Source organism: Mixophyes fleayi, chromosome 6 (genome assembly GCF_038048845.1).
Source record: "Mixophyes fleayi isolate aMixFle1 chromosome 6, aMixFle1.hap1, whole genome shotgun sequence".
In the NCBI taxonomy this organism is placed as follows: Eukaryota; Metazoa; Chordata; class Amphibia; order Anura; family Limnodynastidae; genus Mixophyes; species Mixophyes fleayi.
The window spans coordinates 138,744-157,500 of NC_134407.1; the positions used below are offsets into that span (position 1 = coordinate 138,744).

At 44.1% G+C, this 18,757-nt stretch overlaps 1 protein-coding gene across 2 annotated transcripts in view; it reads left to right on the forward strand.

Annotated features, from left to right (window-relative positions):
- The window catches only part of MCMBP (minichromosome maintenance complex binding protein), a 62,157-nt gene that overhangs the window by 41,493 nt on the left and 1,907 nt on the right, over nt 1–18,757 (forward strand). For both annotated transcript variants that reach the window (XM_075215535.1, XM_075215536.1), the window contains exons 8-14: nt 65–162; nt 4,410–4,588; nt 6,452–6,575; nt 7,975–8,092; nt 8,186–8,351; nt 8,974–9,107; nt 18,044–18,208. In XM_075215535.1, coding sequence (XP_075071636.1) covers nt 65–162; nt 4,410–4,588; nt 6,452–6,575; nt 7,975–8,092; nt 8,186–8,351; nt 8,974–9,107; nt 18,044–18,208 — 984 coding nt within the window. The remainder of the gene's footprint in view (nt 1–64; nt 163–4,409; nt 4,589–6,451; nt 6,576–7,974; nt 8,093–8,185; nt 8,352–8,973; nt 9,108–18,043; nt 18,209–18,757) is intronic.

The window sequence follows — 18,757 nt, forward strand, 5'->3', positions numbered from 1 at the left end:
TACCGGTTAGGATCAGATCAGACCTTTGTGTGTCGGGGGCAGTAATGATATCCTCTCCTGGCAGGTGTACGAGAACTGGGACACCTATAAAGTGAATGATGTACTTGAGGTGTACGGCGTTCTGTCCATGGACTCTGTACCGAGCGCAGTCACTGAGGGCATGTGAGTATCTGCTACATTCACACCATTTATCTGCCCCGTTGTGAAGAATGAATGTTACAACAGCTTATAGGGGGCAGCCATTTTGTAAAACACTAAAAAAAAATAAGACGTGCTCCTTGGCAGAATGTGGTAAAATGAATAAAACTGACATTATTTTAGAAAGATTTCAAAATGCTAAAAAAAAAAAATACTTTCCATTGTGTTATATAGGTATAAAACTGATTGAACAATCTAATTTGAATTTATATAAGCACTGCCTTCAAAAACAATGTTTTAATGAACTTTATTTATAAACGGTCTATAAAGATATAATTTGTAATAATCACGAATTGTATAGTCTGTAAGAGTGATTAAAGTCATGAATGAAAAGTGAATACATGGAATGTGTCATATAAGGATGACTGAGAGAGTAGTAAACACCATGAGCTGGCTGATTACTCTGTATTTCATCCAGGTGAGGAACACTGAGACCATGGGGGGGGTAGAGGCTCAAATTAAGACACAAGCGCTTTAGGTAACTTCCTGTAGACAACTCGCTTTTTTTTACAGAGCCCAACAGAACAGGGGCTTTTACAGGGCTTCTGTATATCTACATTTATTTATTTTTCTGCCTTTTTCTGGGGTTAACGCTTTTTATCTTTTTATGTATGTCCTGTTTTCCCTACTGTACGGCGCTGCGGAGCACTGTGGCGCTTTACAAATCTACCATAATAATAATAGTAAGATATTTTTATACAGTTACCCCATCTTGTTATGACCACGCCTTCGTTTTAGCATGTTCTAATATTTCCTGAATATTGTTTACATATTAATGAAGGGCAATGATAATAATGATTCTCTGACACTTACAGAATTTACAAAAATCTCTATGGAATATGTTGACGATATATAAATAAATGATGATGATCCCATTCCATTTTATTTCACTTAATTATTTATAAATAAAACATCTGCACTTAAAGATAATAACCTATATCTGTATATGAATAGTGTATATGTGGTGTTTATAGTGCGTGTAATATGCACAGTAACAAATCCTGTAATAATGGTCCCAGTAAAGTGTCTTCCAGGGGTACTTCAGGGGTCATTCTCTCTAGGTAGACCTGTTGTTTGTAAGGTGTTTAATCGCCATGTTCCAATAAAGTATATAGGAAAGGTTTATATATAGATCCTGTGTCCTGTTCCTGGATTCCAAACAGTAATAGTTCTAGGACTGAATCCCAACAGTCAAAGTGTGTGTGTGTGTATGTATGTGTGTATGTGTATATGTATGTGTGTGTGTATGTGTATGTATGTGTGTATGTGTATGTATGTGTGTGTATATGTATGTGTGTGTATGTGTGTGTGTATATGTATGTGTGTGTATGTGTGTGTATATGTATGTGTGTGTATATGTATGTGTATGTATTTGTATGTGTGTATATGTGTGTGTGTATATGTATGTGTGTGTATATGTATGTGTGTGTGTATATGTATGTGTGTGTATTTGTATGTATATGTGTGTATGTATGTGCAAATGTCTGTGTGTATGTATATGTATGTATGTGTGTGTATATGTATGTGTTTGTGTGTGTGTGTGTATTTTATTAAGACGAGGGGTATAAAAATGAACTTCAATAAATAAATGAAGAAGTAAATGGTATTGTCCGTCAATTCCTTTTCCTAGAAATACTCCATGAGACAGAGATTGATTTGACTAAATCCAGTGTGTGTAGTTCTCAGCTGGTTGTGAACAAAGGGATGGCAATATGATTTCTTGATTAATTTATTAATTATTCCGTAGCACCGGACAATCATACAAATATAGATCAGACATAACTAACACAGTAAGAAAAATCACAAATACATGAAACCATTACACATGTGAGTGAATATACTGTAGTGACTAACAGAGGGGCATATTCAATTATGATTCGCGGCCGCGATTACACGTGGCTGCACGGGTCCCGGTACCGCAACATTGTGGAGTGGTGCGCACAGAAATCCGCGATATTGCGCTACTGTAATGACGCTTTATACGGGCAACCGCGAATTGTAATTGAATATGCCCCAGAATGTAGTAGACCTGACATGGACATAAGAGGAAAGTGGTCCGTAGACAGACATGAGACATTAGGGAGAGAGGACCCTGCCCAGGAGAGCTTACATTCTAGAGGAACGGAATACAACAAGTGGACACCATTGTAGATGGTAAAGCTGGATTAGTCCTCAGTACCACCTTATCAGTGTAGATATTCACAAAGGGTCCTTTACACCATAACACTTGTAGTTGGCCTCCTATTCTTTGGGCAGAAGTAATTAGCACTAAGAGTACCAGCTTTCAGTGTAAGCCACCTTAGGGAAACCTCTTGTAAAGGCTCAAAGTGATGAGAGATTACAGCGTTGTGAACGAAATTCAGGTCCCGTGGTGCAATAAAGGACAATACCAGGACTAATTCACTTTGCTGCTTGGGGGGAAAAAAAGCTGATATGATCTTATTTCATAATAGACCATCAAAGGGTTGTTGTTTGTTTTTGACAGTAGAAGTGTCAATCTTCTTCTCTGAAATGTCTTTATTTCTGGGCAATGACTGCTCCATGCCATTTACAGATCGGCTCTCTAGATTTGGATGAAGAAGCCGGACTTTGAGCTGGATATTTAGCATCTAGCAGCGTGTAACTTTCTGAGGGCACCTTCAACGGGAGCAGTGCCAACCTCTAGAGCAGGTCTGTCCAACCTGCGGCCCTCCAGGTGTTGTGAAACTACAAGTCCCAGCATGCCCTTCCAGGTATCAACTGATTGTCTACCAGCAAAGCAATGTGGGGCTTGTAGTTTCACAACACCTGGAGGGCCGCAGGTTGGACAGGCCTGCTCTAGAGCAAGCAAGGCCCAAGTCTCCACAAAGCAGCAGGGTGGTCCTGAAGGCACGGCATGAAAAGAATGTTCTGCTGGGGTCACACCCGGAAATGGTCTTCAGTTCCTTCAGACTTAAGATCAATAGAGAATTTTTGCTGCATTTACTGTGGTTACTTGTTTATTACCCCACTCTGTGTGTTATTGTTACTTGGGTATATCCCATTCGCTAGGACTGCCAAGGAATCTGAAGAGGGGGGAAAAATCTGTTAATTTACTGTCCTCAAAGGACTCCATGACCTCCCCGACCTCCCCCAATATTCACACCCTCATGGAGTATTAGATCTCTCTCAGAAGTAGCTTGGGAAGGAGGGTACACGCTTCTTCTCCTGCTCCGCGAAATAGGAATCTAACCCATTTGTTAGGGCTCGAATGGAGTCCTTCCAGGAGACAAAATTAATAGGTAAAAGTAATTTGTTTATTTCTCAATATCATCATCATCAACTATTTATATAGCGTCACTAATACAGAGAACTCATTCACATGAGTCCCTGCCTCACTGGGGCTTACAGTCTAAATTCTCTAACACACACACAGAAAGACTAGGATCAATTTGTTGGGAGGAAACCGGAGCACCCAGAAGAAACCCACGCAAACACAGGGGAGAACATACAAACTCCACACAGCTAAGCCCATGGTCGGGAATCGAACTCATGACCCCAGTGGCGTGATGCAGAAGTGCTAACCACTAAACCACTGTGCTGCACCAATATAACACGTTCAATCAGATTAGGTTTAAGTAATCTTGTTAAGGAAGCACCTATGTACCAATTTCCAAAGGATACAAAAGACTTACAATGAATATTCCATACAATGACACATAACTATTATATATCCATTAGTAGTAATTGCTAAAAAAAAACAAAAAAACATTGATGTATGAAAGGTCTATTAGGAATTCAAAATAAAGTTGATAACAATATACTTAGATTTAGGGGCATTACTGTAAATCAAACCACAGTGGTGTAAAGTATTTAACTTAAAAATCCAAAACGTCTCCCTCTGTGCAAGAGATCAACCTCCTGTCATCTAACATGACCCACTCCTATTGTTTGTTTATTAACATAGCACCAGCATATTCCATAGCGCTTTACAACTGAATACCACAGTAATATAAACAATACTGGGTAATATAGACAGAGGTAAGAGGCCTCTGCTCGTAGCTTACAAGCTATAGATCCTATGTATTTGTATATTTATACATTTAAATGTGTTTACTATATAGTATCATAAGTCCTATATATAACACACACAGACTCCTGGAAATTAGGCGCCATCAGTCAGTTATTTGACGCTTTGGCTTCTGGATGTTTCCGGGATTGATAAAAGGAAAATTTCTGTTTACTCCTGGCAGGGATTCTGTGTCTTCTCTTTTGGACCCCGTTGACAGTATGTATACCCTGGAGGAGCAACGTGTACACAGCCCCCCCACATCACTGGTGCCCAGGATACATGCCATATTTACACACAAACTGCAGCACATCAATCCGCTGGTCCCAGGATACTTCTGCCAGACAGAGGACAGCAAACGCTGTAAGTCCTTTCCATGTCTCATCCTTTGTCTCTGTCTCTCCCGTCCTCCCTCTCTTCCTCTTTCCCTTTTACCCCCCTCTCTCTCGCACCCCTCTCTCTTGCCCCCCCTTCACTCTCTCGCACCCCCTTCTCTCTCTTGCTCCCTCTCTCTCTCACCCCCTCTCCCTCTATCTTTACCCTCTCTCTCACCCCCTTTCTCTCTCACCCCCTCTCCCTCTATCTTCACCCTCTCTCTCACCCCCTTTCTCTCTCATCCCCTCTCCCTCTATCTTCACCCTCTCTCTCACCCCCTTTCTCTCTCACCCCCTCTCCCTCTATCTTCTCCCTCTCTCTCACCCCCTTTCTCTCTCACCCCCTCTCCCTCTATCTTCACCCTCTCTCTCACCCCCTTTCTCTCTCACCCCCTCTCCCTCTATCTTCTCCCTCTCTCTCACCCCCCTTCACTCTCTCACCCCCCTTCACTCTCTCGCACCTCTCCCTCTATCTTCACCCTCTCTCACCCCCTCTCCCTCTATCTTCACCCTCTCTCACCCCCTTTCTCTCACCCCATCTCCCTCTATCTTCCCCCTCTCACCCCCTTTCTTTCTCGCACGCTCTCTCTCTCACCCCCTCTCCCTCTATCTTCTCCCTCTCTCTCACCCCCTTTCTCTCTCACCCCCTCTCCCTCTATCTTCACCCTCTCTCTCACCCCCTTTCTCTCTCACCCCCTCTCCCTCTATCTTCTCCCTCTCTCTCACCCCCCTTCACTCTCTCACCCCCCTTCACTCTCTCGCACCTCTCCCTCTATCTTCACCCTCTCTCACCCCCTCTCCCTCTATCTTCACCCTCTCTCACCCCCTTTCTCTCACCCCATCTCCCTCTATCTTCCCCCTCTCACCCCCTTTCTTTCTCGCACGCTCTCTCTCTCACCCCCTCTCCCTCTATCTTCACCCTCTCTCACCCCCTCTCCCTCTATCTTCACCCTCTCTCACCCCCTCTCCCTCTATCTTCACACTCTCTCACCCCCTTTCTCTCACCCCCTCTCCCTCTATCTTCACACTCTCTCACCCCCTTTCTCTCACCCCCTCTCCCTCTATCTTCACCCTCTCTCACCCCCTCTCTTTCTCGCACGCTCTCTCTCTCGCCCCCCCTTCACTCTCTCTCTCACCACCACCTCTCTCTCACCCCCTTTCTTTCTCACCCCCCTCTCTCTCTCGCACGCTCTCTCTCTCACCCCGTCTCCCTCTCTCTTCACCCTCTTAGGCAAATCAACCTATAAATCATATGTGTTCCAAATCTTTTATACATATACAAGTCAATTAACTTCAAAATTTGTATTTGGAAGTGGAGGAGTCAATAAAAATGCAGTTTATTGTTATTTCCAGGAACCAGTAGCGTTAGTTTTATCCTCACTGCAACGGAGATTTGTAATTCTTTAGTTTAAGTGGTTCATTAATTTATTATTATTGTGATAATGGTCAATATTGGAAGCTTACAAGTATTTAATCAGTATAATTGCAGTGGGAGTCTCAATGTTCAGCACAATCAGTGTTAACAGATTAACTCCTCCAAAGACTTCCAGATGTCTATTAATAGAAATTCAAAAACTGCTGCTCCAGGTGTATGGGAAATAATAGGAACATTCGTAATACATCCAATAATTCTACCAAGGTGTCCAAATATCAGACTATTAGATAAGTAGTAACCGTAAATATTGCTGGTGAACTCCCCTTTATAAAGTGATCGGAATGACTACAAATGACTTCTGCATAGTTTATTGTTGGGACAGAGAAATCCCCTTTGTTTTGCAAATTTCGTTTGAATGAGAAATGTAGAAAAATGTGAATTTGTTGATTATACGACGTCTCTGTACTCTCTCTCCAGCCATCGCCAGCTTCATGTCGGGGTTGTCTTCAGTGAGGGCAGAACTTTTGGGGTTCCTCACACACACACTTCTTGGTGACGAGCTGGCGGCTGAGTACCTCATACTGCACCTCATCTCCACTGTGTGAGTATTGATAGTTACTGTACTTGTCCTCCTGGTTAAATCACATGCGGTTAATGTTCTACTGGTAACTCGCAGATACGTATAATACGTTTCACAGTAATATGTTTTAGTGAAAGCTTTGATCCTTGGATCTCCAACACATCCTGGTGACTGTCACAGTGATGGAGTAGATCCTCCTACTGTCTCCTGAACTCCTAGAGTGTCGTCCTCCCTGAACCCTTTCTCGCTTTCTCCTTCTCTGAATTTCACTCCATTCGTCTTTTGTTCTTGTCACCTCCGTATCACTGACATTTACTCCCTTGCCCCCCCCCCCTCCTTCCTCATAGTTCCACAATAATTTTACTGTCCCACTTCCTCTCTGCTGACCTACCCTCACTTACCAACAGTACTACTGTCTCTAAACTCCTCACGCCCTCCTGATCCTACAGTCTCTCACCCACTGTGACAGTCACTCCCTCGGCCTAGTCTTCTCCCGCCAGAGATATTGTACTCTCTGATCTCCTTCTCAATCTCCCTAACCCAAATACCCCAACGTTTCTCTACTGCCCTGGACATAGCAGCCTTAGCTGCCCCCCTTCATCTCTGTCACAGCAAACCGCAGCTCTGACATTCCGCGCAGTCACCACCTTCAAAACTGCTTCTGCTCTGAGAAGCACAAATGGAGGAATTCCCGCTCCGATGCTGACTTCATCCAATTATTTTAAATTATTTCGTTTTTCCTAGTACTCCACCCTCTCCCTCTCCAAACAAACCTACTTCAAATCCCTCATCTCCACTCTGTCAAACAGTCCGTGCCGCTTCCTCGTCACCTTTTAATTCGCTTCTCTGTTCCCCCCTTACTGCTCTTCCCTTCCTCCATCTGCCACTTACATTAAAGACAAAAGTGAGAATCCACCACAAAATCTCCTACCAAGTCCTCCTTCGGCCACTACTACCACCTCTACGCTGGCGAAATCCAAATCTACCTTTCCGCCCATCACCTGTCACCTTCTTTCCTAATCATCATCTCCACCTGGATGACCGAACACTTCCTCAAACTTATAATATCCAAAGAGGAGTCTTTCCCCCCTCCCAACGCCCCCTCCCCCCCTGCATCTCCCTCACAGACGAGAACATCTCTCACCCCCGCTGCTTTCATGTCATCCTTGACTTTGCCGTTAGGTTAACCCCACACACTCAAATATATATATTTTGTGTATATAGCGTGTGTTTATATGTAAATATATTATTAGTCTGCTCTATTCGCAGTCCTAAAACAGTAGCTGTGAGGAAGATGTATAGACAGAGACCTGTCTACATGTAAAGCAGATTGTACAGCTGGCCGACTATGGCTAGAACATGAAGCAACTTACCTATCCATAGGGTGCGATATCTTATTCTTTGTCTTCTGATATGACAGATACGCCCGAAGAGATGTTCTCCCCCTGGGAAAATTCTCACTAAACCTCAGTGGTTGCCCCCGAAATGGCACTTTCAGCAAACATCTGTATGGCATCGTGCAGCAGCTGGTGCCTGCGGTAAGATGGCCGCGGTCTGCCAGGAAGCGACAGACATTGTGTCTGGGATGAGAGTTCTCCAGTTCTAATGTCGTTTGTTTCATTTCCCTGCAGTCTCATTACCTTCCCATGACCATAGAAAATATGAACACTCTGCGCTTCGTCCCCCGTAAGGATTATGCTGCCAACCGGCTGGTGAGCGGCCTCCTCCAGTTGTCTTCTCAGACCTCCTTGGTGGTGGATGAGACCCTGCTGGAACAGGGGCAGCTGGACACTACGGGTCGGTATTATTTCTGTAACTGGATCTTCCATTCTCACAGGCGCTTGGATACAACTTGGCAACGTTTAGGTTCTAGTTACTGTATAATATCACATGGTACCTGGCAAGGACGTGTAGGTGCCATTACTCTTTATTATCTCTCTGAATCCTGTGCTTGGTAATCTATCAAAACTAACCAAAGCCAACCCATGTCCATGTGATGAGCTTTATTTATGATATTGGCTGTGATTTAAGGATTACCAGAAATCCACTTGCTTTATAAATATAGTCAAACTTGGATTTCCTCAGTTTCAGAAAGAAAAAGATTAACTATCTGTTTTATAAATGTCCCCCTGCCTGGTAGTGATATCATGCCCAATACGTCACCCCGTTGTCTGTAAAATAGACCAGTGCAGGGTAGATCTGATACTCACTATAGATATACATGCTCTGTTTGTATGTGAAAGGGAAGCTGCCTGTATGGAAATTGTTCCTCCTGTGCAGTTTTACATGTTTATTTTCTTGCTTTATACATTAAACCTCCACTAATAATCTGTGTGAGACCTGTGTAACGTGCGTTGTAAACATGTATAAAGACACTGAATACAACTGTCACAGCCTCGTTTTGTTGTCTGTCCTCCAGGAGTTCTCAATGTCACAGCTCTGGGAAACGTGATCACCTGGCAGAAGGTCGATTATGACTTCAGTTACCATCGGATGGAATTTCCCTGTAATATTAATGTCCTTGTTACCTCTGAAGCCAGGTCACTGCTTCCAGTAAGTATCTCACGTATAATGTAATATAAATGTGCACATGATAAATGAATCCTTAAATGAACCCACATTAGCTGTATGTTACCTTCATCTCTTTTGTTCTAAACTGAAGTGAAAAATCATAATTTTTTTCATGTAGAAAACAAAGTTTATTTTCATTTTGAGGACTGCTGCTTCCAGTTTTATAGAACATCCCCCATAATGTTCATATTAAACAGTATAAGTTCCAGTCTGGTACTTCTTACACACTAAGATTGTCATGAAATACAGGTGACATAATTATTGTGAGGTCACCATTGTCTGTCTGACGTGGAAGGGGGGGTATGACGGTGGGAGAGGGGGGTATGACGGTGGGGTGGTTGGGTATGACGGAGGGGGAGGGTATGACTGATTCATCTCTACTTTGTAGTGCTAAATTACTAAGGATTCTGGGCCATCTTCATAATTTTTGTTGACCTACTACTGGCCCTGCATGCACTAACATATTTCCAAGAGGATTCAAACCACTTTGCACACTAATTTCTAATCTTTTGCACTTCTATATTCTTTTAGTAAATTCGCCTAGTCTGATATCCGATATTTGCCTAATTTTTAATAATAATTATTAATAAAGTTGATTTTAATGAAATTAAAAATCTTTTCATGGACAGGAGTGCCCCACACACTACTTTTTTCAGTTGATGTCTACCATCAATTGATTCCTTTTTATATTCTAGATTCGTCTAGTTTAGGGAGCACCCCCTCATATAACATATGATATCTACTGAGGTTTGTCCTTGCTTTAGAGCGGATTGACAATCTTTTTCTCTCTCCAATATACGATACTGAAGTCTGTCTCAAACTCTACAATCCAGCTCAGGCTTTTTGTATTATTTGATACATTATATATAGTTATATATTAAATATCGGACATTACATTATATATTCATTTTGGCATTAATTATTGATTATTGGGAAATCTTTTTCAATATATTCAATACCTGTTTGGGGTCAGGCTCAATACATCTTCCAATTAGAGATCTATCAAAATGACTACTTTTAATTTACAAGCGGACTTGAATCAAAGATGTGACAGATGGAAAAATAGTCTAGGGTCCATCTTTCCAGATGAAGGGGATGGTGACATCTATGAAACTAATAATTCATGGATGAATGATCTTGACAAACTAAAGGTTCTCCTCCAGAAACAATCAAGAACTTGGTGGAATTTAACAAGTACAGAAATGTACTTGTGATTGACTCTTAATATGTACATAAACTACTGTATTGAATATATCTGAACTTCTTCAATAAAATATGTTTAAAAAAAAAAAAATAGCTTTGACAGGAGACATAGTTTGGCTCCACATGGTGAAGGATGCAAAGTTCTTTCCTCCCTGCAAAATCTGACGTATTAGGTTTACTTTGTTGCTCTAATCCACTTTGTTTATGAAGAACTCCTTTAAACATCTAGAGGTATATTTACTAAACTACAGGTTTGAAAAAGTGGAGATGTTGTCTATAGCAACCAACCAGATTCTAGCTGTCATTTTGTAGAATGTACTAAATAAATGTTAACTAGAATCTGATTGGTTGCTATAGACAACATCTTCACTTTTTCAAACCCGCAGTTTAGTAAATGGACCCCCTGGAGTGTGTTGGACCTCTTTCAAGTCCCTGGACATGGACAAATACACCACTAACCTATTGCCTCCCTGTGGCTGACACTGCTAGTCCAGATCTCCAATGCCCAGAGAAGATATCCTGAGAGAGCTGCTGCTTGTCTGGAGGACTGGTAGCCAGTCTGATCAAGTCTGTGGCTAGATCACTTATAAATAACTTATTGTATAAATATATTTAAATAGTACAGTGCGCTAATTTATATCATGGCAAATGTACTGATTTTGATACTGTTATATTTGTGCATTAGAAATGTTCTGAATTCTGCTGCAATAGCCATTTGTTAGAGGAAGTCTGTTTTGCTGATAGCAGGAAATGCAAAGTAAGTAATTTCATGTGAAGTGACAAACACTGGCTTTAGTCTGTATACACAGCAGGGGGCCGCTGCCTTTCTGTCCTGTGTGGCTTTTCATCCTGCATCTCAGAACCTGTCCAAATAAATGCAAGAAGCAAGTGATTGAGGATATCGCAGATTGATGTACGTTTTGTTAAAGCTTAAATTGCTTTGGCTCCACAGTTAAAGGATATTTCACTTTTAACCATAATCTACACTGAGGAACTACAGGGGGGTTGCAGAGGGAGAGGGGTCTGTCAGGATGTTTAGATTAACAAGTTAACTAGTAAAGTGCCAACTCCCACGCTCCCCACCTACAATTTCATGGAAGCAGTGTCCCCAGATGGAATTGGAGAAAAGGATTTATCATGAGTATAAAAAATTATATTATTACATCCTAATGATTTATCAGTCTTTGTGGAGCCATCTCGGATCAGGGGGCTGGTTTACCCCCTGCCAAGATTTGTGTCAAAATCTGTATAAAAGGAGCTCTGTTTGACCATGTAAGACATTATACCATCTGTACTTCTGGAGAACCCTTGTACCTTAAACTAGTGGATTTAACTGTCCTTATAAGGGCTATTTGAGCTAACAAAACATAACTACTTACCCTGCTGTAATTCCTGTGACCTGCAGTTTACACCAAATGTAATCAGTTATCTGGGTGTTCTGTGGTTAAGCCCCAACATTCCAGTACCAACGCTCCGGCCGCTACCTTCATCATCAGCTATTTATATAGCGCCACTAACTACACAGAGCTGTACATAAAACTCGCTCACATCAGTCCCTGCCCCATTGGAGCTTACAATCTAAATTCATTAACACACGCCCACAGTGTGGGAAGAAACCGGAGCACCCGGAGGAAACCCACGCAAACACGGGAAGAACATACAAACACAGATAAGGCCATGGTCGGGAATCAAACTCAGGTCCCCAGTGCTGTGAGGCAGAAGTGCTAACCACCAAGCCACCATGCTACCTTGCAGCTCGGGCCAGTATGCTGGGCCAGGGTTAACCATCCACCGTAACCCTGATCTAAAGGAAGGGGGTCAGAGGTACCAGCACAGGTTTAGCGAAAGTTTACCGAGAAGGAACCCGTTCTAGGTGCCAGTGTAGGAGCCTAGTGGTGGCTGCAGGCTCCTACTACTGCAACAGGAGGGGCGTAATTTGGGATAAAATAAGGGGATGGTGGCAAGGCAAGCCCAGCCGGTTCTCAGCAACACAACAGACAGGGTGGCATAGGCAGTGCCTCATACTTGTGCTGTGCTGCCGTATCTAAATAGGCACATGGCCGCCCGAAGAGGGATACTGTCCGCAACTGCAGAGGTGGTCTGATAGGACCTCCCACCACATAGGTGAAGGCTGTCATTAATAACACGCTTGGGGTTCAGCGTGACATTGGGGCTAGAGAAGAACAGGAATCCTGGAGCTCGTAGTCTCCACCTTGACCCCCTGCATCTTGCAGATAATTCAGCCATGAGCGGCTAGCACAGTAGAGTAGGGATGGTTCACTCCTCTGGGTTGGAAACTGCTTCACTATCAGTTGTGCTTAACTGGAGAGAGAAAGATAAGGGGCGCTACCATTTGTTACTGCTTTTTCAATAGCCTCTTCGTCCCTATTTATAAGGGCTGTTGCTATCCTCAGGTTATTTCATTATCCTTAACCTCAACATATAGTGCCAGGAAATTACGTAGCGCTTTCAGTGGGTGCATAGTCCCTGATTTACTGTATTTTATATATGTAATTGGCTCTGGATCTTCGTATACCTGTAATAATGCCTCTATACCCTGGGGGCAGGGTACGCTGTGAGTTATGGCAAGCGGCAATCAAGGGTGTCGCCCACATCTGCTTAAGTTGCATCCTGCCATTATGTGGGAAACACACTACTGCAGCCAGATTCGGAAGACATAGGATTACTAATCCACATCCAGTACTGCTGGCGATGCATCATCAACTCAGACTCCTCAACCTCCAACTGACCTGGTTTGTCCCAATAAAGAGTCCGCCCCATCCCTCTAAGAGGTCTTACATGCTATTACATCTTCTGAAAAAAGGGTTACAGATAAATTTGGAGAGGCACAGGCCGACCTCTGATTAATTTGCCAATTTCCAAAAGATTTGTGAGAGGGTTGTTGAAACAGAACAGAGCATCTCTATAATTGAGGTTAATATGACTTCTGTGAAGGGGAAGATTACTATCTTGGCGACACAAATCAGTTGTAAGCTGAAATGTCAGATGTGGAGTGCAGGCTACAGCGTAATAACCTGACATTGGTCGGATCCAATCTGGAATCCTTCTTTAAAAATTGTCTTATCCGGATGTTTGGTAAGGAAGCCACATCTCCCGACTTCTGTGGTAAGGGCCCATTGCCTCCCACCACAGCCACCTCAGCCAGGTGCCCTGTCGTGTACCTTTATTGTGAAGCTTCTGCACTGCAAAGATCAGGACGCTAAAGTCAGAATAATAAGGTTGCGGGGGTCCTTAAAATATGAAAATCATAGTGTCTGTATTCCTCCTGAGGTCCAAAAAGCTGTTCTCTGTTCACGCAGGTTAAGAAGCAGTGGCGTGAGCTGCAGATTCAGTGGCGCGAGCTGCAGCTTCAGTGGCGTGAGCTGCGGATTCAGTGGCGTGAGCTGCGGATTCAGTGGCGTGAGCTGCGGCTTCAGTGGCGTGAGCTGCGGCTTCAGTGGCGTGAGCTGCGGCTTCAGTGGCGTGAGCTGCGGCTTCAGTGACGTGAGCTGCGGCTTCAGTGGCATTGAGCTGCAGGTTCAGTGTCATTGAGCTGCGGCTTCAGTGGCGTGAGCTGCAGATTCATTGGCGTGAGCTGCGGCTTCAGTGGCATTGAGCTGCGGCTTCAGTGGCATTGAGCTGCGGCTTCAGTGGCGTGAGCTGCAGGTTCAGTGGCGTGAGCTGCAGATTCAGTGGCGTGAGCTGCGGCTTCAGTGGCGTGAGCTGCGGCTTCAGTGGCGTGAGCTGCGGCTTCAGTGGCATGAGCTGCGGCTTCAGTGGCGTGAGCTGCGGCTTCAGTGGCATTGAGCTGCGGCCTCAGTGGCGTGAGCTGCGGCTTCAGTGGCATGAGCTGCGGCTTCAGTGGCATTGAGCTGCGGCTTCAGTGGCGTGAGCTGCGGCTTCAGTGGCATGAGCTGCGGCTTCAGTGGCGTGAGCTGCGGCTTCAGTGGCATTGAGCTGCAGGTTCAGTGGCGTGAGCTGCAGGTTCAGTGGCGTGAGCTGCAGATTCAGTGGCGTGAGCTGCGGCTTCAGTGGCGTGAGCTGCGGCCTCAGTGGCATTGAGCTGCAGGTTCAGTGGCGTGAGATGCAGATTCAGTGGCGTGAGCTGCGGCTTCAGTGGCATTGAGCTGCGGCTTCAGTGGCGTGAGCTGCAGGTTCAGTGGCGTGAGCTGCAGATTCAGTGGCGTGAGCTGCGGCTTCAGTGGCGTGAGCTGCGGCTTCAGTGGCGTGAGCTGCGGCTTCAGTGGCATTGAGCTGCGGCTTCAGTGGCGTGAGCTGCGGCTTCAGTGGCATGAGCTGCGGCTTCAGTGGCGTGAGCTGCGGCTTCAGTGGCATTGAGCTGCAGGTTCAGTGGCGTGAGCTGCAGATTCAGTGGCGTGAGCTGCGGCTTCAGTGGCGTGAGCTGCGGCCTCAGTGGCATTGAGCTGCAGGTTCAGTGGCGTGAGCTGCAGCTTCCTTATTCTTTGCAATTCTTTCTAGACACTGGCTGACTGTGGATGGCTCAATTATTTTCCTCTCCTCAAGATATGGCCGATTTGTTTAGAAAGAAGACTGTCACGTCCGCTGGTCAGAGTCTGCAATTCATAGTAACCAAGATATCATTTATATAATCCAATTATCCTGAGAATAATTTGTATGTTTTATGTGTAATTAAACTTCCTGTTTATTGTCCCGGATGGTAATTTTTGTATGTACTGGATACTCACTAGCAGCGAGTTAAGTGACCTATTTGAATCCAGGGAGAGCCGACTAGATAACTAATTGCTGAGCTAAAGATTTACTGTAGCTCTGCCATTTAGAAAAGTCTGCTTTTGGTTTTAGGTTAAGCGATTAGTGAGTATAACACTGTTGGAATGGTTCTACGGGGAGGGACGTGTTGGAGGAGAGTGTTTGGGAACTGTTAGTTTTGGATTGAATATTTCAGATATCCCATATATCATATTTATTTATGAATCATGTAGGATGCATTGTGTTATGTTTGCTACGTGTGGCGCCTCCTCTGGATGCGATAGGTGACTGTTTGCTGTTTCCTCTTCTATCCTGTCAACCAGTTTTTACTCTGGCCCAAAATGACTGAGGGTGATTCTATGTTGGGGCCGCTCCATCTGCTCACTTGGAATGGGAGAGTTCTAAATAACAAGGTCAAGAGGTACCTGATGCTGAGACTATAAAATATAACCCAGATATATGGCCCCCAGTGTCCTCCAGTATGACCGGGATGGGGCTGATTGCAGTCTTTACTTCTGAGAGCATGGTGCCATCCGGGCAGACAGCAATCTGGTGGGGTTGCCCTGGGTAAGCCGCACACCAAGGAAAAATGTGGCATGGAAGCAGTTATGATTGTGCTGGATATAGGGGATGAGGTGCTTTCTCCTATCAGCAGTAGCACCTCCCCCTTTGGCGGGATTCTGTACAGGAAAGCCCGCCATTGGTCACTTGTCCCTCACCTCTGCGGTACCTGGTTACTGGTCTGGATATCCTGTGTGGTCTATGAATGTGCTCTCCTCCAGCTCTTTCGTACTCCATTTACTATCACTGTACTCTTTTCTTGTTTTTTCTTTTGAGTATTGACTTATTTGTCACTGTACTCTGTATGGGTATATATACACTGGTTATCTGGTTACAAGGGCACCTGCCAAGGGGTGGGATATATTGGGCAGCAAGTGAACAGTCAGTTCTTGAAGTTGATGTGTTGGAAGCAGGAACAATGGTGGGAAAGTGTAAGAATCTGAGCGACTTTGACAAGGGTCAAATTGTGATGCTTAGAGGACTGGTAGATACTAAGTGCTGCGTACCGGAACACCCCACAAAACCTGCCGTGTTGGAGATGCTCTTACCCAAAGTGTTCCAAGGAAGGACAATCTGTGAACCGACGACAGGCTCATGGGTGCCCAAGGCTCATGGATGCTTGTGGGGAGCGAGGGCTAGCCCGTCTGGTCCAATCCCACAGAAGAGCTACTGGAGCACAAATTGGTTAATGCTGGCTATGATAGAACGGTGTGAGAACACACAGTGCATCACAGCCTGCTGCGTAGCTGCAGACCGGTCAGAGTGCCCATGGTGACCCCTGTCCACCCTCAAAAGCGCCTGCAATGAGCATGTCCGCGGCATGTAGCAATGAAAGGTGGTCTGATCTGATGAATCGTGATTTCTTTTACATAATGTAGACGGCCAGGTGTATGTGAGTTGTTTACCTGGGGAAGAGATGGCACCAGGATGCACTATGAGAAGAAGGCAGCCGGCGGAGGCTGTGTGATGCTCTGGGCAATCTCCTGCTGGGAATCCTTGGGTCCTGGCATTCATGTGGATGTTACTATGACACGTACCACCGACCTAAACATTGTTACAGACCAGGTACAGCCCTTCATGGTAACTTTCAGCAGGATAATGTGCCCTCCACACTCATGTTCCTCAACCCATTCCTGGACAATTTTTTCAAAGAGTTTAAAGTGTTGACTTTGCCTCCAAATTCTTGACCTCCCTCGTTAAAGTCATTTGGTTGGCTGTTGAACTTTCATTGTATAAATTCTGGTTGTGTTTGGTAGATGATACCATGAATCACAAAATGTTTATGTAAAATAGAAAGGACATTAATAAGTATAACAACATTTGTGATCACTGGTACAAACTAGAGTTGTGACCTTGAATGGGAAGCAGATATCCATCCTTACTCTCTCCTTCCAGGGTACGCTTAGCCTGGTGCTGCATACTTAAATACGTAGCCAGTGTTTATATGCTGTATTCTTATTAATTCATCACAAATTAATCAGCTCAATAAACAAATAAGATGTTTGAGTTAATTGGGAGACACCTCTCAATATTTGTGACATTGGTGCCTTGTTATTATTTTGTGCTGTTTATCAATATGTTCAATAAAAATACATGATTTTAAAAAAAGTAGCTGCTTAGTATATTCTACAAGATTTTTTTAGGTACAAACAAGGAGACTGGAAATAAATATATCATTCACTCGAATAGATGATAATAGATTAGATGTAATGAAACCGTTGTTTCAGCCATCGTTCTGTCAATGTGAAATAATTTCTGGCCACTGGCAAACTGTTTCTGGCAGAGAAAGGGTTAAGGGCGTTGCAGATACTACATTACAAAACATGCAAATGGCCACATTTTCACTGCGTACTTATTTAAGGTGTATGTGGAGAAATTCTTTATGAAACGATGGTAAGATCTGGAGCTTACCAGGAGAAATCTCATACAACCGATGTGTAGGATATGCCCCAACATGAACAATGTTATTGCAGCAGCACAGTCATTTAAATATAAATAAGACAAATGCAGCTGAAATAACACAAAAAAAGTGACAACATTCTGTTAGCGGAGCTTCTGTCTGTATAGATGAGATGTTGTGAGGGAGGTTTTGTCATCACAGTGGAGAGTGAAATGTTCTCTTTCAAACTCTTCTCACTTTAGACGCTGATTTTACCATTTAACAGCTGAATGTGTATCTGGGCCGGAGTGATTTGTGTTCTATCTGTAAACACGGATGTTATAGACAGTGAGAATCTATAGGCTGTATTATTAATGTGGATGTCTCGCTTCCTGGGGCACCCTGACCTGTTGCCTAGGGGTGACTTACTGCATTTACTACATTAGAGCTTGTACAGTATGTGGGATCTGGGCTCTAGAAGAATTTGGAGTACAGCGGACACTCCTAGACATGATCCAGAATAAAACTCTCTATTGTTCTTTATCAGTCAGATTGTCAGGTTCACTTGAAGCCGCGGACGACCCCTCCAGATCTGCAGCAGTACATGGATGCTCTGCTCTCTGCCGCTCTGCCGTCTCTGCTCAACAAGTTCCGCACCTACCTGAGTGTTCTGCGTCTTACAGATTACACCATCTCTGAGGAGGTTACCAAGGTACTGCTAATACTGATGGGCAAGTGTAGGTACATCTAAAAGACATTTTGGGGGCATGTGTGAGGGAGTTTTTGAGTACATGTGAATATGAGGGCTTGTGGGAGTCTGAGTGCATGTGGGTGCATTTTGGGGTAAGGGAGGTCTGAGTGGCATGTTAGGGGAGTTCTGGAGTACATGGGGAATCTTATATCAAGTGGAGGCCTGAGTACTGGCTGATGCGTTTTCTGGCATGTGGTTGAATTTTGAAGCAAGTGAGGGACATGTGGGAGCATTTTGGATGAGTGATGTGGGCGTGCCAAGGTCATTTTCATACGGTTTTTAATTCTTGAAATTATGAGTGATGCGCAGCCCTTTTGCAGGGTAGAGGCCCAAACATGCAGTCCTTGAAGTATATCTGGCTGCCCATCGCCAGTGTAAAGTGTTCACTCACTGCCCAGATATGGTAGCTCTATAAATCCAGCCCACAGTACCTTGATGAAATGTATACCAAGCACTTTTTACTATGTAAACCAGATAATCAAGCTTAGCTAAGAATAGTGATGTGATTCT